The sequence below is a fragment of the Microcaecilia unicolor genome, chromosome 3, assembly GCF_901765095.1.
Source record: "Microcaecilia unicolor chromosome 3, aMicUni1.1, whole genome shotgun sequence".
NCBI lineage: Eukaryota > Metazoa > Chordata > Amphibia > Gymnophiona > Siphonopidae > Microcaecilia > Microcaecilia unicolor.
Window position 1 is genome coordinate 508,866,408 of NC_044033.1, and position 23,320 is coordinate 508,889,727.

Sequence of the window (23,320 nt, forward strand, 5' to 3'; positions counted from 1 at the left end):
GTAACCCAGCCTAGCAAGGTTTTCCTCGGAGTGTGTGTGTTTGGGAGAGTGTATGTGAGAGTGAGTGTTTGAGAGTCAGAGTGAAAGTGCGAGTCCAATCCATGCTCCTCTGTCACCTGGCCCCTCCATTCATCCCTATCCAGCAATTCCGCTGTCTCCCTGAGGCCTGCCCTGCAATCCATATGCATCCATGGCCATCTGTCCCCTCCATTCATCCCTATCCAGCAATTCCCCTCTCCATGAGTCCTGCCCTTCCAATCCATGCCCATCCATGCTCCTTTGTCACCTGGCCCCTGCATTTTTCCCTATCCAGCATTTCCCCTCTCTGCCTGAGGCCTGCCCTGCAATCCATATCCATCCATGGCCATCTGTCCCCTCCATTCATCCCTATCCAGCAATTCCCCTCTCCCTGAGTCCTGCCCTTCCAATCCATGCTCCTCTTTCACCTGGCCCCTCCATTCATCCCTATCCAGCAATTCCCCTCTCTGCCTGAGGCCTGCCCTGCAATCCATATGCATCCATGCCCATCTGTGCCCTCCATTCATCCCTATCCAGCAATTCCCCTCTTCCTGAGTCCTGCCCTTCCAATCCATGCCCATCCATGCTCATCTGTCACCTGGCCCCTCCATTTTTCCCTATCCAGCATTTCCCCTCTCTGCCTGAGGCCTGCCTTGCAATCCATATCCATCCATGGCCATCTGTCCCCTCTATTCATCCCTATCCAGAAATTTCCCTCTCTCCCTGAGTCCTGCCCTCCCAATCCATGGCCATCCATGCTCCTCTGTCCCCTGCCCCCTCCATTCATCCCTTTCCAGCAATTGCCCTCTCTCCCTGAGCCCTGCCCTCCCCATCCATGCTCCTCTGTCCCCTGCCGCCTCCATTCATCCTTTTCCAGCAAGTCCCCTGTGTCCCTTCCATGACCCCCCCTTGCATCCATGCTCCTCTCTCTCCCATGTCCCAGCCTGGGCCGCCCTCTTCTTCCCCCCCCCCCCCCCCTTCGCATCCATGGTGTCGTTTCTCCCGTGCCCTCCCGCTCCCATTGTTTTTCTTTTGTGGCCACCGCTCCCCCCAACATGGTTTTTATTTTTTTTTCTTGTTTTTAAATGTACCTCCGTGGCGTTTCCGGCAGCGAAGCGTCAGGGAAGGAGGCGGTGCTCCCGACGTCTAGGTTTCCCTTCGCTGTGTTCCGCCTTCTTTTGACGTCATCCTTGACGTCAGAAGAAGGCGGAACACAGCGAAGGGAAGGCTAGACGTTGAGAGCTCCGCCTCCTTCCCTGACGCTTCGCTGCCGAGCGTTGCGATTGGATGAGTGTCATTGCTCCGCCCTCGACGTCATCACGTTTGACGCGTGGGCGGGGCAGACACAATGCGATCTCACCCCCTTCACTTTTGGCTAACAGAGGCTTCATTCGAACGTTGGAGGTGCGTTTTATATAGAGAGATGTGTATGAGAGTACATTTTGTAAGTGAGTGTGCATGAGTGTGTATGAAGGAATGATATGTTAAGGTATTAGGTTTTGTAAGCAAATAAATAATAAAGGTATTTTCTAAAAATGAATTAACTGGCAGAGAGATTTATACGCATATTTGCTCGAGAAGTCCTGGCATGTTGCTCAGAGCCAGAAAGAAGCAGCGGCAGCCAATTTATTTGGCTAGTGGGGCTTGGTATCTCTGCCAGCAAAGGTAAAGGAGTTCAGAGACACCAAGAGTAGCCCATCTCAAAGCTGAAGATTTACCACCACTATTCTGGAGATTGAAGGTCAATGAGTGAATGGACATTTCTCTGGTAAGTGAACGCTATTTTGCTTTGTGCTTTGGGAACTTAAAGATTGGGGTTTAAAGGAGGAATTGTAGGTTAGTGTTAGGCAAAATCCTATATAATAAAACTCACCCTCAATGTTCTGAAGACACTGACGTCAGTGAAGTCAAGCCACTGACGTAACTTCCTTCAAGACGGGTTTGAAGGGTTCGTGGTGGTGAAGCCACCAAAATCGCCAAGTCTCGGGGCCCCGCCCTCACGTCAAACGTGATGACGTCGAGGGCGGAGCAATGGCGTCACACACCGAGGGCGTTCAGGAGGTGCGGAGCAATGGTGTCAGAACGACAAAGGGGTCGGCAGGTAGGTAGGTAGGGAGGGAGAAGGGGGGTGTTGGGGAGGAAAACCTTGCTAGCGCCCGTTTCATTTGCTCCAGAAACGGGCCTCTTTTACTAGTAAACATATAAAAAGCAATTTTATCAACTAATCTCCATAGTCTTTTCCACTTAGTTTTAAAAATTTTGTACTACAGCATTAGTCTTCTCACCCACCCCTAGGACAACTCTTCATTTATAGTCAGTTATTGTAATTAGGGTAACAAGCAAGGAGTGTTCTTACAGAGTTTTAAATACATTTCATCACCATCTAAGAAGGAAACACTAAATAAATCATACAATATACTATATAAACTAAAAGACACTTTTATATTAGGCTAATATCCTTAATACTGTAGCAAGTTTTAAATTATTGAAAAACTCAAAAACACTAAGATGGAGTCAGCAGTCCAGCAGCGAGAGAGGCGATATCCAGGCTTTTGCATTGAGTGTCACATGTATGATTATCTCCCAGTTGGTGAGATGTCATATGTGTGTGCCCGATGCAAAGAGCTCCTAGCTCTCAGAGAACATGTACGTTCTCTTGAGGCTTGAGTAGCAGACTTGGTGGAGCTGAGGGAGACAGAGAGGTACATAGAGGAGACCTACAGGGATGTTGTGGAGAAGTCCCACCTCCAGTCTGGTAGCCCCTGTGCTAACTTGGAGGAGGGAGGTCTCCTAGAAGGAAAGCATCACCTTGGTGAAGTAGGAAGTACTCCTGGAGCCAGGGTCTGCCCACCAGAGGATATACTATCCTCTCGCACTGAGGATATGTCTCCAAGTGCTGCCTGGGAGGGAAAGGTTAGGACAGCTGTTATAGTTGGTGATTCGATCATTAGGCATATAGATAGCTGGGTGGCTGGTGGACATGAGGATCGCCTGGTGCGAAAGTGGTGGACCTCACTCGTCACCTAGATAGGATTTTAGATAGTGCTGGAGAGGAGCCGGCTGTCCTGGTACATGTGGGTACCAATGACATAGGAAAATGTGGGAGAGAGGTTCTGGAAGCCAAATTTAGGCTCTTAGGTAGCTCGAATCTAGATCCTCTAGGGTAGCATTTTCTGAAATGCTACCCGTTCCATTCTTAGGGCCCAAGAGACAGGCAGATCTCCGGAGTCTCAATGCGTGGATGAGACGATGGTGCAGGGAGTAGGGTTTTAGATTTGTTAGGAACTGGGCAACATTCTGGTGAAGGAGGAGCCTATTCTGAAAGGATGGGCTCCACCTTAACCAGGATGGGACCAGGCTGCTGGTGTCGGCATTTAAAAAGGAGATAGAGCAGCTTTTAAACTAGAAACGGTGGGGGGGGGGTTGTGTTGATAGGTTGGGGGGGAGGGGGGCTGTTTGATACAGGAAACCCAACTCTAGTGGGTTCATGAGAGACTTGTAGTGATAGAGCAGCTTTTCAACTAGAAATGGGGGGGAAGGCCGACAGTCACTCAAAAGCGCATGGTTCAGGATAAAAGGTATCTTTCAAAGATATCACCAAAACAGGGAACATAGAGTATCCTGATAGTGAGGGTGCAAAAGAGACCGTAGTAGATCAGGTGTTCTTAAATAAAAATCAGACAAAAGATTGCAAATTAATACTGTCAAGTACTAAGCATGATTTAAATAGGAACAACAAACATAGTTTGAAATGTCTATGTGCGAATGCCAGGAGCCTAAGAAATAAGATGGGAGAGTTAGAATATATTGCACTAAATGAAAAATGAGATATAATAGACATCTCTGAGACCTGGTGGAAGGAGGATAACCAGTGGGACACTATCATATCAGGGTACAAATTATATCGTAGTGATAGGGTGGATCGAATTGGTGGAGGGGTAGCATTATATATTAACGAGAGCCTTGAATCAAATAGATTGAAAATTCTGCAGGAAAAAAAACACTTCTTGGAATCACTGTGGATTTAAATTCCATGTGTAAAAGGGGAAAAGATAGTGATAGGAGTGTACTACTGTCCGCCTGGCCAGGATGAACAGACGGATGCAGAAATGTTAAAGGAAATTAGGGACGCAAACAAACTGGGCAACGCAATAATAGTGGGTGATTTCAATTACCCCGATATTGACTGGGTAAATGTAACATCAGGCCATGCTAGGGAGGTAAAATTCCTTAATGAAATCAAGGACAGCTTTATGGAGCAGCTGGTACAGGAGCCAACGAGACAAGGAAAAATTCTAGACCTAGTCCTTAATGGAGCGCATGATCAGGTGTAGGAGGTAATGGTGCTGGGGCCGCTTGATAACAGTGATCATAATATGATTGGATTTGATATTAACTTTGAAGTAAGTGTACATAGGAAATCAAATACGTTAGTGTTTAACTTTAAAAAAGGAGACTATGATAAAATGAGAAGAACGGTGAAAAGAAAACTTAGAGGAGCGACTGCGAGGGTCAAAAATTTTACATCAGGCGTGGATGTTGTTCAAAAACACCATCCTGGAAGCCCAGGCCAAATATATTCCACGTATTAAAAAAGGAGGACGGAAGACCAAACGACAGCCAGCGTGGTTAAAAAGTGAGGTGAAGGGAGCTATTAGAGCTAAAAGAAAATCCTTCAGAAAATGGAAGAAGGAACCGACTAAAAATAATAAGAAACAGCATAAGGAATGTCAAGTCAAATGCAAAGTAAGGCTAAAAGGGACCTCTGCTTTTTAACATATTTAGAAATGACCTAGAGATGGGAGTAACTAGTGAGGTAATTAAATTTGCTGATGACACAAAGTTATTCAAAGTCAAATCACAGGAGGATTGTGAAAAATTACAAGAGGACCTTACGAGACTGGGAGACTGGGCGTCTAAATGGCAGATGATGTTTAATGTGAGCAAGTGCAAAGTGATGCATGTGGGAAAGAGGAACCCGAATTATAGCTACGTCATGCAAGGTTCCACGTTAAGAGTGACGACCCAAGAAAGGGATCTAGGTGCCGTCGTTGATGATATGTTGAAACCTTCTGCTCGGTGTTCTGCTGCGGCTAAGAAAGCAAATAGAATGTTAGGTATTATTAGGAAAGGAATGGAAAACAAAAATGAGGATATTATAATGCCTTTGTATCGCTCCATGGTGCGATCGCACCTCGAATATTGTGTTCAATTCTGGTCACCGCATCTCAAAAAAGACATAGTGGAATTAGAAAAGGTGCAGAGAAGGGCGACGAAAATGATAAAGGGGATGGGCTCTTCAGCTTGGAGAAAAGGCGGCTGAGGGGAGATATGATAGAGGTCTATAATTAATGAGTGGAGTTGAACGGGTAGATGTGAAGCGTCTGTTTACGCTTTCCAAAAATACTAGGATTAGGGGGCATGTGATGAAGCTACAATGTAGTAAATTTAAAATGAATCTGAGAAAAGTTTTCTTCACTCAACGTGTGGAATTCGTTGCCAGAGAATGTGGTAAAGACAGCTTAGCGGAGTTTTAAAAAGATTTGGACGGCTTCCTAAAGGGAAAAGTCCATAGACCGTTATTACTACTACTACTACTAACTAGCATTTCTAAAGCGCTACTAGAGTTACGCAGCGCTGTACAATTTAAACATAGAAGGACAGTCCCTGCTCAAAGAACTTACAATCTAAAAGACAAGAGAACAATCTAAAAGACAAGAGAACAATCTAGAGGACGAGTGAACAGTTAATCTGATAGGGTGGATAGATTGGGGCATTCTATATATCTCGAGCGGTTAGGCGCCGAAGGCAGCATTGAAGAGGTGAGTTTTAAGCAGAGATTTGAAGATGGGTAGGGAGGGGGCATGGCGTATGGGTAAAGGAAGATTGTTCCAGGCATAGGTGAGGCAAGGCAGAATGAGCGGAGCCGGGAGTTGGCAGTGGTGGAGAAGGGTACTGAGAGAAGGGCTTTGTCCTGTGAGCGGAGGTTGCGGGCGGGAACATAGGGGGAGATGAGGGTGGAGAGGTAGTGAGGAGCCGCAGACTGAGTGCATTTGTAGGTAAGGAGGAGGAGCTTGAATTATATGCAATATCTGATCAGAAGCCAATGAAGTGATTTGAGGAGAGGGGTGATATGTGTATATCGGTTTTGGCGGAATATAAGACGTGCAGCAGCGTTCTGAACTGATTGAAGGGGGGATAGATGGCTGAGTGGGAGGCCGGTGAGGAGTAAGTTGCAGTAATCAAGGCGAGAGGTAATGAGAGCGTGGACGAGAGTTCTGGTGGTGTACTCAGAGAGGAAAGGGCGAATTTTGCTGATGTTGAAGAGGAAGAAGCGACAGGTCTTGGCAGTCTGTTGGATATGAGCAGAGAAGGAGAGGGAGGAGTCGAAGATGACTCCGAGGTTGCGGGCAGATGGGACGGGGAGGATGAGGGTGTTATCAACAGAGATTGAGAGTGGAGAAAGAGGAGAAGTGGGTTTAGGAGGAAAGACGAGGAGCTCGGTCTTGGACATGTTCAGCTTCAGGTGGCGGTTGGGCATCCATGCCGCAATGTCGGATAAACAGGCCGATACCTTGGCCTGGGTCTCCGCGGTGATGTCAGGTGTGGAGAGGTATAGCTGGGTGTCATCAGCATAAAGATGATACTGAAAACCATGAGACGAGATCAGCGAGCCCAGGGAAGAGGTGTAGATTGAGAAGAGAAGGGGTCCATTATTGAATGGACTTGGGGAAAATCCACTATTTCTGGGATTAGTAGTATAAAATGTTTTGTACTTTTTTTGAGATCTTGCCAGGTATATTGTGACCTGGATTGGCCACTATTGGAAACAGGATGCTGGGCTTGATGGACCTTTGGTCTTTCCCAGTATGGCAGTACTTATGTACTTTGGATTCTTGATGGAATCTTGCTACTCTTTGGGGTTCTACATGGAATGTTGCTACACTTTGAAATTCTGCATGGAATCTTGTTATTCTTCAGAATTCTAGAATCTTGCTACTCTTTGGGGTTCTACATAGAATGTTGCTACTATTTAGGTTTCTGCCAGGTACTTGTGACCTGGATTGGCCACTGTTGGAAACAGGATGCTGGGCTTGATGGACCTTTGGTCTTTCCCAGTATGGCAGTACTTATGTGCTTGTCATGCTGATTAAAACATATATCCTATTACTTGATGTAACTTTATTGGTTAGATCCCAATTTAAATGCTAACCTATGATTACACCACTCTGCACCCAACACGTACCATTAACAGTACCTTAACCCAAAGGTCTCACTTCAACAGGTTTAACATCCCTCCTCACCCCTTACAAACCTCTTCCCACTAAAGGGGCCTCCTAAATACTCATAACCCCCCTCCCTATCCACCCCATCCCCAATCCTACTTCCACCTCCTCCCCTAATGTCCCAATCATCTACAGCGAAAGCTACAAACCAAACTGGACAACAACTTTTTGCTCATGAAGATCTTAACTCTATACTTTGTTCACTATTAAGCTGCGACTCCGAGGACTGAGAGACTGCAAATAAGGGTCCCAAATCTGAAAAAACGTTCTTCTTGAGCCCCTTGCCGACCTTGCCTCCCACGTGACCAAAAGGTGCACCTGATTCCTCCAATGCCAAAAAGCGGGAGGAACCTGTACACATATTTATAATTACTACTACTACTACTTAACATTCCTAGAGCGCTACTAGGGTTACGCAGCGCTGTACAAATTAACAATTAAGGACGGTCCCTGCTCGGAAGAGCTTACAATCTAAAGGACGAAATATCAAGTTGGGGTAGATAAGTTTTCCTGAGAAGAGGTGTAGTGGTTAGGTGCCGAAGGCGACATTGAAGAGGTGGGCTTTGAGCATTGATTTGAAGATGGGTAGGGAGGGGGCACGGCGTATGGGCTCAGGGAGTTTGTTCCAGGCGTGGGGTGAGGCGAGACAAGGGGTGGAGCCTGGAGTTGGAGGTGGTGGAGAAGGGTACTGAAAGGAGGGATTTGTCTTGAGAGCGGAGGTTACGGGTAGGGACGTAAGGGGAGATGAGGGTAGAGAGGTACGGAGGGGCCGCAGATCGAGTGCATTTGTAGGTGAGTAAGAGAAGCTTGAACTGTATGCGCTATCTGATTGGGAGCCAGTGAAGTGACTTGAGGAGAGGGGAGATAGATGGCTACGTGGGAGGCCTGTCAGGAGTAGGTTGCAGTAGTCAAGGCGAGAGGTAATGAGAGAGTGGGTGAGAGTTCGGGTGGTGTGCTCGGAGAGGAAGGGGCGAATTTTGCTAATGTTATAGAGGAATTAATTAATTAAGGGAAGACTAATAAAGAATTGCATTAATCCCTTGATGAGAACCAACTTGTGCTATGTTTTGAAATTGCTTACTGAATAAATGTTGTTTAATGTTTTTGCTGTTGTTTTGTGTGCCGTATATTAGTTCTGGGATTTGATGATGGCAGAACTCCTTAAACCCAAATTAAAAGTGAAACGTGGCAGACTATGACGCTTGCTAACAAAACCTCTGTAAGTTGCTAATTATGATAGCGTCTTAATTTTCTTCAATTTTGTGTCTGTCTAGGTGGATATTCCAACTATTATAACAGGAAAAATGTTAAAAACTGCAATGAAGCATATTGAAATAGTATCAAAAGCAAGGCAAAAAGGTATCGTACTGTAGAACAACTTTGGAGAGTCGAAATGAACAGAACATTGCATTTTGTGAAAAATAACCTCTGTTTCAGCAGGAAAGGTTTAGAGGCAAAATTTTTATTTTCACACTTGTGCAACTAGGGTAGTCTGTCCATGTTGTCTTTGGATTTCTGGTCGTTTTTTTGCCTCAAACCCCCCCCCCCCCCCCCCCCCCACGCTAAATACTGTTTCATTTATCCCCTAGCTGTCTTGTGAAGTCAAAAGTACTTGCTGTCTTTTCAGTTCAGCTTCCAGTAGAAATGTTTTTGTAGTGTTAAGTTACATTCAGCTGTTTAAATAGATTCAGCTGGGTAGATCTTGGCTGCAGAGGTGGTAGATGAAACACTCTCAATAGATAAGATTAATATTGTGAAAATGTATTTAGATCAAACTGTGAGTTTAGATTCTGTGGGCAGGTTTCGATATAGATGAAATCATCAGATGCAAATCGCCTTGCCTGTTAGCTACGTCTTAAATTGGGAATCAGAATAGCACCACTCTAAATTATTCAGTTTACAAAACACTTACTTGTTGGGTAAAATACCCAACGTACCAATGCTATATTTAGGGGGTTGTTTTGAAGGAGCAGGAAGGATTTGGTTTTTAATGCAGCTTAGTTTATCACGGGAGTTACTAATCTCTGTATTTCAGTGCTGTAGGTTAGTGACTCCATGGTACGTGAATAACTCAGCTTGTGGTCAACCTGCAAACTATAGCTCCTTCCTTCCAGGGAAGTGGAGGGGAGGCAGTGGTGTAGCCACGGGTGGGCCTCGGTCCAAGGCCTATCCTAACTACCCCCCCAATCTAACATCCCTCGCTGCCAATGATTCACACAAGCCACATCTGACCCTCTCTGATAAAAGTTCCTGTTTATGCGAGGGCTGGATGGACGCGGCGGGGGAAATTCCTGTGTGAATTGCCAGCGACGGCCCAAAAAAGAAAGCTGCAGGCACCTCAGCAGTGGCGGGGAGGAGCAGAAAGAGACAGGCAACACTCCTGGACGGCCGGACCCGGACCCGTGGAAGGAAAGGCAGTGAGGGATGTTGGATTGAGGCAGGCTGGATTGGGGGAAGGCAGAACTTCTGCCGCAGAAGCGCTGGACTTGGCGGGCTGGAGGGAAGGGACAGTGCTGCCAGACTTGTGGAAGGAAGGAGACTGGAGGGAAGGGAGAGAGCTACTGGATGTGGGAGGAAGAGGAGGAGGGGTTCTGGATGGAAAGGAGAGAGCTGCTGGACTTGGGAGGGCTGGAGGGAAGGGAGAGAGCTGCCGGACGTGGGAGGAAGAGATCTGGATGGAAGGGAGAAAGCTGCTGAACATGGGAGGAAGAGGAGGGAAGGGTCTGGATGGAAGGGAGAGAGCTGCTGCATGTGGGAGGAGGAGGGGGCTGGAGAGCAGGGAGAGAGGAGGAAGTGGGATCTGGATGAAAGGGAGAGCGCTGCTGGATGTGGGAGGAAGAGGGGGCTGAAAGGAAGGGAGAGAGCTGCTGGACATGGGAGGAAGAGGAGGAGAGGGCTGGAGAGAAGAGAGAGAGCTGCTGGATGTGGGAGGAAGAGGAGGAGGGGAGCTGTAGGGAAGGGAGAGAACTGCTGGAACAGCACAAGGAGGAAGGGAAAGGAAACAGAGATACCAGACCAAGGAGATGAAGGAAAAGGGGATCAAATACTGAACCTACAGTGGTAGGGAGGAAGGAAGGGAGGGTGGGTGGACAGGCAGGCAGGGAATCAAGAAAGAAAACCAGATGCTGGAAAGGGGAAGGAATGAGAGGAGAGAAACTGGATGGGGTAGGGTCAGAGAGGATAGAGATATATTGGCACTGGGGATGAAGAGAGGGGAGAAGCTGGACAGGGAAATATAGAGACAGAGAAAGGGAGTTGCTGAACATGGAGGTAGTTAGAGGTACAGAGATGGAAGAAGATGGATAGTGGACATGGAGAGAGTAGAAACATCAAATGGACAGGAGACCTTGGTGAGTGAGTTAAGAGAAGACAGAAAAATGTAGAGACCAAAGCCTGGGTCCAACATGATTTGAAAAATAAAATGACCAGACAACAAACGGTAGAAAAAAAATAATTTAATTTTCAATTTTTTGATTAGAAATATGTCAGATTTGAAATGTACATCCTGCCAGAGCTGGTGTTAGATATGACTGTGGCCCAAGGCAAAAATTTGGAAGGGGACCCCAAAGCTTACTAACAGGCTGCACCTTCAGCTTCTGGATGGCCTGGAGTTCTCTCTGGCTAGGGGGCCAAACGCAGTTGCCCTAGTTGTAAGCCCCCTAACAGAGTGGAGGAGTAGCCTAGTGGTTAGTGCAGTGGACTTTGATCCTCGGGAACTAGGTTCAATTCCCACTGCAGCTCCTTGTGACTGGGCAAGTCACTTAACCCTCCATTGCCCCAGGTACAAAATAAGTACCTGTTTAAATGTAAACCGCTTTGAATGTACCGTATTTTTTGGACTATAAGACGCACCGGACCATAAGACGCACCTAGGTTTTAGAGGAGGGCAATAGGAAAAAAAATGTTTTGCTTTTTCCCTCCTCTAAAACCTAGGTGCTCCGGTGCGTCTTGTCCGAATCCCTCCCTCCAAGTTCGGGATCGCCCTCAGGGTTACCTCCTCCCCCCTCCCCAGCCCTGTCACCACCTCTCCCCTTACTCGCGCGATCTTCCCTGGTGGTCTAGTGATGTCGGGGCAGGAAAGAGCCCCCTCTTTCCTGCCCAGCGCGCTGCTCTCCATCCTCCTGTATGCAGCCTGACGGTCTCGGCGAGATTCATAGTGGCCGCCACCCTAACCACTAGGCCACTCCTCCACTGTTGCTACTATTTGAGATTCTACATGGAATGTTGCTATTCCACTACCATGTAGAAGTCGGCCCTTGCAGATCACCAATGTGGCCACACAGGCTTCTGCTTCTGTGAGTCTGACGTCCTGTAGAATCTCCAATAGTATCTATTTTATTTTTGTTACATTTGTACCCTGCGCTTTCCCACTCATGGCAGGCTCTCAATGCGGCTTACATGGGGCAATGGAGGGTTAAGTGACTTGCCCAGAGTCACAAGGAGCTGCCTGTGCCTGAAGTGGGAATCGAACTCAGTTCCTCAGGACCAAAGTCCACCACACTAACCACTAGGCCACATTTGTTTTTTTTTTTTTTTTAATCCTTCAATATAAGTCTGCCTGCAAAGAGAGACACTAATTTAAAAATACTACCCTGTATATCCAGATACTCAAATTGGGTTAACTGCAAGTGGTAGTAAAATGCCCACATATTTGTTTACTTTCAATTTGATGCCAATAACAGCATTGTCACATTTTTGTTTGACTTAGTTAAAAATACCGAATATCTACAGCAAGCTGCCATAGAAGAATATGGACCAGATCTTCACACGGCATTGAGGAGTCGTCGAGATGAGCTCAATTACCTCAGGAAACTTACTGAACTACTTTTCCCGTACATTCTTCCCCCTAAAGCAACAGATTGTAGGTATGATATTTTTCGTGTTCTGATGCTCTGTTATCAAGAACAGGTTAGATATATGTGGTACCAATTTAGACCTGTAGTGTGCAATAAAAAACAGAAGCAAAATTGGGACTGCATAGATACACAGTACTTTTCTGGTAGGTTTCAAACCAAAATCTACCTCAGGCCTCATTTTGGATTTTGTTACCTGATTGTACCCATATAGACTGGGGAGAAGTGCTCACCATAGAAAAATAATTCTTCTCTGATGTTGCTTACATGGGACGTTCAGGCGCATATTCTCTCACTAATATCCTTAGTACCTTATCAAGTTTTAAATTATTGAAAAACTCAATAAAGTTAAGGTGGAGACAGCAGTCCAGCAGCGAGAGGGGTGCTATCCAGTTCTTTTGCATTGAGTGTTACATGTATGATTATTTCCCAGTTGGTGAGAGGTTGTATTTTTTTTATTTTTATTTTTTTATTTGTTGCATTTGTATCCCACATTTTCCCACCTTTTTGCAGGCTCAATGTGGCTTACATGGTACCGTAGTCGGAGTTAACCGATTTCGGTATGAACAAATACAAGTTGCGATTAATATCAAGGTGATATTATGGTAGAGTGATATACATGTAAGGTAAAGACAATTGGGGAGAACTTTGAGAGGGAAGGAAGAGTTAGGATATGTCCATTACGATCTTTGGTTAAGTTGTGTCGCAGATGTCCAGGTTTTTTATGTTGGGTCGGGTGGGGTATGCCCTTCTGAACAGTTCTGTTTTTACTGCTTTCTGGAAATTGATGTGGTCGAGTGTGGTTTTTACTACTTTTGGTAGTGCGTTCCACAATTGTGCGCTCAGGTAGGAAAAGCTGGAAGCATAGGTGGATTTGTATTTGAGTCCTTTGCTGCTTGGGTAATGTAGGTTTAGGTATGATCTTGCTGATTTTATGATGTTTCTGGGTGGTAGGTCGATGAGGTCTGTCATGTATCCCGGTGCCTCACCGTAGATGATTTTGTGAACTGTCGTACAGATTTTGAATGTGATACGTTCCTTAATTGGAAGCCAGTGCAGTTTTTCTTGGAGTGGTTTGGCGCTGTCAAAACGTGTTTTTCCATATATAAGCCGTGCTGCTGTGTTTTGGGCGGTTTGAAGTTTCTTTATAATTTGTTCTTTGCGTCCCGCATAGATTCCGTTACAGTAGTCTGCGTGGCTTAGCACCATTGATTAGTACATGCTTGCGAAATATTATGTGTGTTCACAAAGCAGAGTGCTCCTAGCCTTTGGAGAATGGGTCCGTTCTCTTGAGGCTAGAGTAGTGAAGGAGCTGAGGGAGACAGAAATGTACCTAAAGGAAACCTACAGGAACATTGTAGAGAAGTCCCACCTCCCAGTCTGGCAGCCCCTATGCCTACCTTGGAGGAGGGAGGTCTCCTAAAAGGAGAGCATCACCCTTGTGAAGTAGGAAGTACTCCTCTAGCCAGGACTTTCCCACCAGGGGCTGCACTATCCTCTCGCACCGAGGATATGTCTCCAAGAATTTCTACCCAGGCGGGAAGGGTTAGGACAGCTGTTGTAGTTGGTGATTCAATCATTAAGCATGTAGATAGCCTGGTGGCTGGTGGACATGAGGATCTCCTAGTCTCTTGCCTGCCTGGTGTGAAGGTGGAAGATCTCACGCATCGTCTAGATAGGATCTTAGATAGTGCTGGGGAGGAGTCGGCTGTCTTGATACATGTGGGTACCAGTGACTTAGGAAAATGTGGTTGGGAGATTCTGGAAGCCAAATTTAGGCTGTTAGATAGAAAGCTGAAATCTAGATCCTCCAGGGTAGCATTTTCAGAAATGTCTCCCATTTCATGTGCAGGACTCAAAAGGCAGGTAGAGCTCCAAAGTCTCAGGGCGTGGTTGAGACGATGGTGCAGGGACGAGGGATTTATATTTGTTAGGAACTGGTCAACATTCTGTGAAAGGGGGAGACTGTTCCGAAAGGATGGACTCCACCTTAATCAGGATGGAACCAGGCTGCTGTCATTAATTTAAAAAGGAGAGAGAGCAGCTTTTAGACTAGAATTGGGGGGAGGGGGGAGATGTAATATATGACTGCTTCTTGGAGCAACTGGTCCAGGAACTGACAAGAGGGGGAGCCAGTTTAGATCTAGTTCTTGGTGACGTACAGTGATCATAACATGATCAATTTGAGCTACTATCTGGAATGAAGCCACAAAGGAAATCTACTGTAACTTCATTTAATTTTCAGGAACATTTTTAAAAAGAAGCTAAAAGGATTAGCTGCAAAGGTTAGGACAGTAAATCAGGCATGGGTGTTGTTCAAAAATTCCATCTTGGGAAGCACAGGCCAGATGCATTCCACGTATTTACTAAGATGGAAAGAAGAGAAAACGACAGCCAGCATGGTTAAAAGGTGAAGTAAAAGAGGCCATTACAGCCAAAAGATTGTCCTTCAAAAAATGAAAAAAGGACCTAAATGAAGAAAATAAGACGCAACATAAGCACTGGCTCATGAGCAGACTATTGGACTTTTCCTCCAGGAACTTGTCCAAACAGACAAGGGGAAGCTATTGCTCGCCCTGGGATTGGTAGCATGAAATATTGCCATGATTTGGGTTTCTGCCAGGTACTTATGACCTGGCTTGCTGTTGGAAACAGGATACTGTGATAGATGGCCCATTGGTCTGACCCAGTATGGGTATTCTTATGTTCTTAAGCACACGCAGCATACTGAAGGAGAGCCCCACAACCTGCCTGACACAAACCTAGAACCTTTGCCCTAGGAAATGTTCTGCAGATTTTAGCGTAGCAATCAGTCTTCACAAGGAACTTTAGGTGAATCTGAATTGTTGGCCCTATGCTGATGTGGAAGGTTAAATTGCAATGCAGGGAAGGATTTGGTAGGGACTGAGTCTTTTTTAACTTACAGTCAATGTGTGTGGGGTAGATGTTCAAAACAAAGTTCTGTACGGCATAAATGCATTTACTTTTAGTGTACTTATAAGAAATTTATGCTTTGAAGAAGGCATTGGTTGGCCCTAGCAATGCTGTAATAAGGAGTCATATGCAACACCTCCACTCTTTGGTTTTGAGGACACCAAAATCTATCTAGCTGTGATTGTTACATATTATTTGCCCCATTTTATTAAAATATATTACTAACTAGTAAAAAAGGCCCATTTCTTAAGGGAAGGAAACGGGCGCTAGCAAGGCCATCCCCCATCTTCCCTCGCTGTTCCAGACTCTGGTCTTTCTCCGTTTTCACCCCCCCCCCTTCCGCCTTACGGCCCCATGTACCCCCCTTCCCGGCGAAAACCGTCCCACACCGCCGTGGAGTACCTGTGCTGACGGGGGACCCCAACCCCCGTCAGCCGAAGTCCTGTGCTGGCTTTCGCGGCGATGCTTCTTCAATGATCTTCTGTTCAAGTTCCTCTGTGTGTGTCTGACGTCAGACGCATGCAGAGGAACTTCAACAGAAGATCACTGAGGAAGCAACGCCGCAAAGGCCATTACAGGACTTTGGCTGACGGGGGTTGGGGTCCCCCGTCAGCACAGATACTGGACGGCGGCGGGGGATGGTTTTCGGCGGGAAGGGGGGGTCGACAGGTTCGCGGAAGGGGGGTACAGAGGGCCGTAACTCGGGGGGGGGGGGGGTGTTGAAATTGGCGGGAGGGCGGAGTGTGGAACTCGGTGGGAGGTGCGTGAGGGGACACGGGGTGTTCATGCTCGTCGGGTGGGGGGGCGGGTTGGTGATGCGGCAAGGGGGGAGTCTGTGTTGCCCCGCTCCCTGCCACTTGCTCCGAAGTGGCAAGGCGTGGCGCACTGACAGGTTATTCCCAGGCAGGTGGAGGAAGCGTGTTTCCCTACTCCTCCCCTTGCTTTGGAATCAGCTGTCACTGACGTCAGTGCGTGCCTGCCTAGCAGACCACCTCTGAGGGAGGCACGGTCCCAGGCACATTAGAACGTTGGAGGTGAGAATTATTATATAGGATGTTTCATTACTGCTTCTTTCCAGGTCCCTGACTCTGCTGGTAAGAGAGATTTTGTCTGGTTCTGTTCTTCTTCCTTCTATGGACTTCCTTGCTGATCCGGTAAGATTTGAAGTCATTGTGAAAAAATGTTGAAATGCAATATAGAAGTATCACTTTCCTTATGTTTTATAACCACATGTTGACTTTACAGTTCTGTGTGTTTAAAAAGAAAATAACCAATGGTGATTGAGCTTAATGCACTAATATTATGTTATATTACACAATTCTTGTATTCTGTAATTACCATTGCTAGTTCTATGCAGATCACATGGCAAGACAGCAGGAACAATTTCCCAGAATTAACAATCTTATTTGATTACATAATTACAAGTATTTTACAAATAAGTAAAATCAGCTGGCAGCACCGGTGGTTGGGAGGCGGGGCAAGTACTGGGAAGACTTCTACGGACTATGCCCTGAAAATGGCAAGGATAAGTCAAGGTCAGGTATACATAGAAAGCAGCACATATGAGTTTATCTTGTTGGGCAGACTGGATGGACCATACAGGTCTTTATCTGCTGTCATCTACTATGCTACTATGTAAATATTAGTTTGATATATGACGAATCAATAATGGCAATGAATTCCAGACATGAACAACCTGGTAATACACGGAAGAATTCAAAGTTTTGAGACTCTTAACCTGCTTAAAAGATGGAAAACGAAGTAACATACTGCTACTACTAACTAACATTTCTAAAGCGCTACTAGGGTTACGCAGCGCTGTACAATTTAAACATAGAAGGACAGTCCCTGCTCAAAGAGCTTACAATCTAAAAGACAAGAGAACAATCTAAAGACAAGTGAACAATCTAGAGGATGAGTGAACAGTTAATCTGATAGGGTGGATAGATTGGGGCATTCTATATTTCTCGAGCGGTTAGGCGCCGAAGGCAGCATTGAAGAGGTGAGTTTTAAGCAGAGATTTGAAGATGGTTAGGGAGGGGGCATGGCGCATGGGTAAAGGAAGATTGTTCCAGGCATAGGGTGAGGCAAGGCAGAATGAGCGGAGCCTGGAGTTGGCAGTGGTGGAGAAGGGTACTGAGAGAAGGGCTTTGTCCTTTGAGCGGAGGTTACGGGCGGGAACATAGGGGGAGATGAGGGTGGAGAGGTAGTGAGGAGCCGCAGACTGAGTGCATTTGTAGGTAAGGAGGAGGAGCTTGAATTGTATGCGATATCTGATCGGAAGCCAATGAAGTGATTTGAGGAGAGGGGTGATATGAGTATATCGGTTTTGGCGGAATATAAGACGTGCAGCAGCGTTCTGAACTGATTGAAGGGGGGATAGATGGCTGAGTGGGAGGCCGGTGAGGAGTAAGTTGCAGTAATCAAGGCGAGAGGTAATGAGAGCGTGGACGAGAGTTCTGGTGGTGTGCTCAGAGAGGAAAGGGCGAATTTTGCTGATGTTGAAGAGGAAGAAGCGACAGGTCTTGGCAGTCTGTTGGATATGCGCAGAGAAGGAGAGGGAGGAGTCGAAGACGACTCCGAGGTTGCGGGCAGATGGGACGGGGAGGATGAGGGTGTTATCAACAGAGATAGAGAGTGGAGGAAGAGGAGAAGTGGGTTTAGGAGGAAAGACGAGGAGCTCGGTCTTGGACATGTTCAGCTTCAGGTGGCGGTTGGACATCCATGCCGCAATGTCGGATAAACAGGCCGATACCTTGGCCTGGGTCTCCGCGGTGATGTCAGGTGTGGAGAGGTATAGCTGGGTGTCATCAGCATAAAGATGATACTGAAAACCATGAGACGAGATCAGCGAGCCCAGGGAAGAGGTGTAGATTGAGAAGAGAAGGGGTCCAAGGACATTTGATTGCGAGTCTTGCTGTAATTTGTGGTAGAAAGAAATGTTGTCCAATCAGCTAGATATAGTAGAGCTTCACCATATAGAATCCGAAATGCTAGAGTACATAATTTAAATTGAACTCTAGCATGAATAATTAACCAGTGTAGTTTCTTAAGCAATGGGAGGAGTATGGTAGCCGTGTTAGTCCACTCTTAAGGTTATCAATAGAAATCAAACAAAATAAAACATGGAAAAGAAAATAAGATGATACCTTTTTTATTGGACATAACTTAATACATTTCTTGATTAGCTTTTAAAGGTTGCCCTTCTTCGTCAGATCCGAAAGGTAACTTTAAAACCATACAAGAACGTAAGAGCTTTGAAGTCAGAATGATTGAATATTTTAACACCCAACAGAAAGGACTTAACAAGGATCTGGGGTTCCTAGCCCATTATAAACCATAAAGCTGTATGTCTCTGTTGATCACCCCACCCCTCACCTATCCACACCCATCCTGTTAGAATATCAATGATATGCTTTGATGTCCCCATGCATACCTCCTACCCACCCCCCTTCCTCCCACCCTGTCAGACTGTCATAGTAATGCTTGAATGTTTTCACTTATATACACTGTCAGCTAGCACATTTGCTTATTTCCGATCTGAGGAAGAAGGGCAACTTTCGAAAGCTAATCAAGAAATGTATTAAGTTATGTCCAATAAAAAAGGTATCATCTTATTTTCTTTTCCATGTTTTATTTTGTTTGATTTCTATTGATAACCTTAAGCAATGGAGAAACAGAATCTGAATGTTGGGCAAAGTTTATCAATCTACCAGCTGCATTTTACACCTGTTGTAGATGACCAATTAAAGTTTTAGAACAGTTTATGTAAGTAACATTGCAATAATCTAATCTGGACAAGACCATAGACTGTACTAATAATCTAAGTTTATCTGGTTCAAAGTATTTACTTATCGATCTAAGTTTTTTTTTTAAGGTTTTTTTTAAGCTTTCCAAAAATACTAGGACTAGGGGGCATGCGATGAAACTACAGTGTAGTAAATTTAAAACAAATCGGAGAAAATTTTTCTTCACCCAATGCGTAATTAAACTCTGGAATTCGTTGCCGGAGAACGTGGTGAAGGCGGTTAGCTTGGCAGAGTTTTAAAAAGGGTTAGACGGTTTCCTAAAGGACAAATCCTTAAACCGCTACTAAATGGACTTGGGAAAAATCCACAATTCCGGGAAAAAAATGTATAGAACGTTTGTACGTTTGAGAAGCTTGCCAGGTGCCCTTGGCCTGGATTGGCCGCTGTCGTGGACAGGATGCTGGGCTCGATGGACCCTTGATCTTTTCCCAGTGTGGCATTACTTATGTACTTATAAAAAGATTTACTAATCAGAGATTTAATTTGGTTGGATAATATCATAGAGTAGTCCACATCTGCACCCAGGATTCTTGAACACGAATCTAGTGTAAAAATATTAGTACCTATTGAAAAATGTTGAGATAATTCTATTTAATCTGACGGACCCAACCACAAACATTTGGTTTTCTCAGGATTCAATTTTAGACGATGGTTCAGAATCCAATTTTTGATCGTTTGTAATTTTTGATTATTTGTAATAAGGAGGATATTCTCTGAGGACAAGCAGGCTGCTTGTTCTCACGATTGGGTCGTCGTCCGTGACGGTCCAGGAAACCGGCAAATCCATAAGAAAAAACAAAAACTTCTAGAACGCACCGGCGCGTGGGCAGAGCGAATCGTGCATGCGCGAACGGCTTCACACAGCGCGAGCGTGCCCTCTGTTTCTTTTGATTCGCGTCTTGAGTGACCCGTTTTTTTCGATTGTGCTCAATATCGGCTCAGGAGACTTAGTTTAGTGTTTACCGCTCCCCTTTTTCTTTTTTCTTCGTTGTAGTAGTTTATTACAAAAAAAAAAAGTTAGTTTTTCCCTTATTTATTAGTTTTTCTTCACTTGTTTCCTTCTTTTTCGTCGCGACCGCCTTTTAGGCTGCTCGGCCGGGTCTTCTTTTCCTTTTTTGTGCCTTTTTATTTGGCACGATCGAGTCCTTTAATTTCGCAGCTGATGTTTTTCCGTCCATGTCATCAAGGACTCCCTGCGGCTTCAAACGTTGTACTCGCTGCACCCGGACCATCTCGGGTACCGACCCCCACGTGTGGTGTCTCCAATGCCTTGGGCCCGAACATTGGCCAGCTGCTTGTAAGCTGTTCTCTTTAATGAAAAAGCGGGCCCGAGTGTCTTGGGAGGCTCAACGTGAAAGACGTTTTGCTGATCGGTCCGGTCCTTTGACGTGGGCATTGACATTGGTACCGAGGTTGGCGTCGTCAAGGTAAGCATCGACTTTGAGAGTGCAGGTAATGGCTGCTGAACGACCACATCGCGCTGGGAGCAGTGAGGCATCAAGTGGATCTCCGCCTGTCTCGAGGTCTACTGCTATGCAGGCCCCCCGGAACCAACCGTCGGACCCGGCCCCGAGGGTGTGTGAAGATTCCACATCCTCCTCTTCGGTACCGAGGAGTCTCGATGACGGGCGTCAAGCGAAGGCTAAGAAGCACCATCATCATTCTCCTTCCATGCATGGTACTGAGAGCTCCGGGGAGCCGAGGGATTCGGCACCCGAGAAGTGTCGGCGCTGAGAGGACTGCTCATCCTCTATCCAGGAGGTGCCGATGCGTCGGTCTTCTGGCAGCTTGGTACCGGCTCTCGAGCCCCCTCAGATTCTGCCACCGACTCCTACACCGGCCCCGCAGCCTTTTCCGATGGAGGCTCTTGACGAGCGAATCAGGGCCCTTCTTACGGAGCTTCTGGAGGGATTGCTGCGCCAGTCTGCTTCGGTGCCAGGGGTGCTTGTGCCTTCTGCAAAAGCAAGGGGGGGCTTTTGACTGGCTCCAGTGCAGCATAGCCTCAGAAAAAGTGTCCGTGCCGGCTTTCAAGAATGTAGCCGGAAGCCTATAAGCCTATTCTTTTTTTTTTTTTTGGGGGGGGGGGGGAGGCAGGTAGGGGAGAGGAGGGGTGCACTGGGGGGCGGGGAGAGGAGGGGTGCACTGGGGGGGGGGGGCAAGCATTTCCTATCAGCTCTTCTCTCCCCACCCTCAGCTCTCCTGTTTTTACCTGTTGCTGCCGGGGGGGGGGGGGGGGCAGCTTAGAACAGAGCACTCATGGAAGTGCTGGCTTCTGCGGCTGAAGCACTCTACCAGATTCCTCGCTCCTGAGGCAGCAGGGGCTCAGGCTACGAGTCTGTTCGATTGGTGGGACTTGGCATCCCCCCTGCAAGTCACTGTTGGGTGGGGGCCCCCTGTGGCTATGCCACTGGCTTCATATAAGTGCTAATATCCTAATACAGCTCAAGTATCATTTTCAGAACTAGCTTCCATACCTAGAGATAAGTTGCACTGAAAAAAGACCTTCAGTTTGGTTTTCTACTCTGTATAATCTTGCATAGCACATATAAATATTTTTTTTCCTGCTATTTTCCTCATTTTGAGCTGTCTTCATGTCTTTTGGTTGGCTTTACCACCAAACCTTGAGTACTGCTTCTGTCATTTTAGTGATGCAGTGGCGATAAAAGGCAATCGTATCATGGGAGAGTCTTCTAGAATTTCATGATATTCTCACAAGTGCCATTCATGTGTTTTTTTTTTTTTAAGCTTTCCTCTATATAGACAGGCACATACAAAATCTTATTGCGGTTCTGGGCAGCTGTTGTGGAGGTAATATTTCTTTGTTTTCATGCAGGATACAGTGAATCGTTTGCTGCTTATCTTCATAGATGATACCCCAGTAAGTACTGTTGATGCTATGAGAATGGTATTATCTTTATACTGCTTGCTCTTTACTGTGCATTGGAATTACTTTTTTAGGACTCCCAGGGAGTAGATACCCCTCTTCTGATTCCCAGATTTGGATCTTGCTCTTTGGACGACTAAGGCTGCAAATGTGGCACTCCCAGTTTCTAAAAAGGGGACCCAGTGATGTCTGGTAGCAACTTACGTGGCATACTTTACCGGGGTAAAAGCAAAATCCTGAAACTTGAGGTAATAACCATGCAAAATGGTTGTGGCTGCAAGTATAAGATAGATGAAACATCAATTATACCAAACTAAAATAGGACTTTTAGTCTTAACAAAAAAACATAATGTAAAAACTTAGAATAACATAGACATATGGGGACAGATTTAAAAATCTCAATAGTATACTTTGGAAGAAAGGCGGGCGGGGGGGGGGGGGGGGGGGGAGTATGATACATATAAATATATCCAGAGTATATATGCACAGGAGTCGGGCCTCTTTCAATTGAAAGAGAACTCTGGTACGAGAGGGGACATATTTATTTATTACATTTGTATCCCGCACTTTCCCACTAAAAGCAGGCTCAATGCGGCTTACATAGTAATAAGTAACACAGAATTTTGTTATGTAAAGTAGGACATTTAAGTATCACATAATAATAGGATGGATAGGTAGGTAGAGACAGGTGATAGAGAGAGGAGGGTAAGGTGGGAGATAGAGTCTGGGTCAATGTCGTTTTCTCTTCAGTATATGTAAGATAGATGGGTTCATGAGATTAGTCACTTAACCCTCCATTGCCCCAGGTACAAATAAGTACCTGAATACAATATGTAAGCCGCATTGAGCCTGCCATGAGTGGGAAAGCATGGGGTCTTTTGGGTAGGCTTGTTTGAATAGATGGGTTTTTAGTGCTTTTCTAAATGGTAGGTGGTCATGGATTGCTCGGATAGGTCTAGGGAGAGCGTTCCATAGGATGAAGGCAAACGGGGTTAAACTCAGGAGTAAATTGGGGAAATATTTATTTACAGAAAGGGTGGCGGGTGCTTAGAACAGCCTCCCAGTGGAGGTGGAAGAGTTGAGTAGTATCTGAGTTCAGGAAATCATGAAATAAGCACAAAGGGTCTTTGAGGGAGAGGAGGAGATTCTAGAGCTTAGTAGTTGATGTAATTGGGCAGACTTATTTTCGGTGCTTAAATCTATAAATCTTTTAGTGTATTCCCAACAAGGCCATGAATTTGAGGAACCCAGAAGAAGCTAGAAACATATTGGCCCTTGTTTTAGAAGCCCAATTTGCGATGTACACATGTAAATACTGTCATCTAGGAAAACAAAATGTTGGATCTAGTGGACTGTCTGTCTTGTTGCTTTCTTCTTAATACTGCCATCTGTACTTGTATGTTGAATAAACATTGAAAACTCAGTTTTAGAAAGCCAAGATGTAGACATGTAAATCTATAGTGTGTGATTTGGGCAGGACCAAAAAATACACATGTATTCCTTATTTCAGCAGGGGAATGCACTTCTGTGAATGCC

The 23,320-nt window shown here is 45.8% G+C and overlaps 2 protein-coding genes across 6 annotated transcripts in view; one reads left to right on the plus strand and one right to left on the minus strand.

Moving 5' to 3' along the window:
• The window catches only part of NT5E (5'-nucleotidase ecto), a 502,044-nt gene that overhangs the window by 73,410 nt on the left and 405,314 nt on the right, over positions 1 to 23,320 (minus strand). The window lies entirely within an intron of this gene.
• LOC115467289 (sorting nexin-14) overlaps positions 1 to 23,320 on the plus strand; it is a 193,165-nt gene that overhangs the window by 40,507 nt on the left and 129,338 nt on the right. For all 5 annotated transcript variants that reach the window (XM_030199131.1, XM_030199130.1, XM_030199133.1 and 2 more), the window contains 4 exons: positions 8,579 to 8,663; positions 12,013 to 12,169; positions 16,170 to 16,245; positions 21,734 to 21,778. In XM_030199131.1, the coding sequence (XP_030054991.1) occupies positions 8,579 to 8,663; positions 12,013 to 12,169; positions 16,170 to 16,245; positions 21,734 to 21,778 (363 nt within the window). The remainder of the gene's footprint in view (positions 1 to 8,578; positions 8,664 to 12,012; positions 12,170 to 16,169; positions 16,246 to 21,733; positions 21,779 to 23,320) is intronic.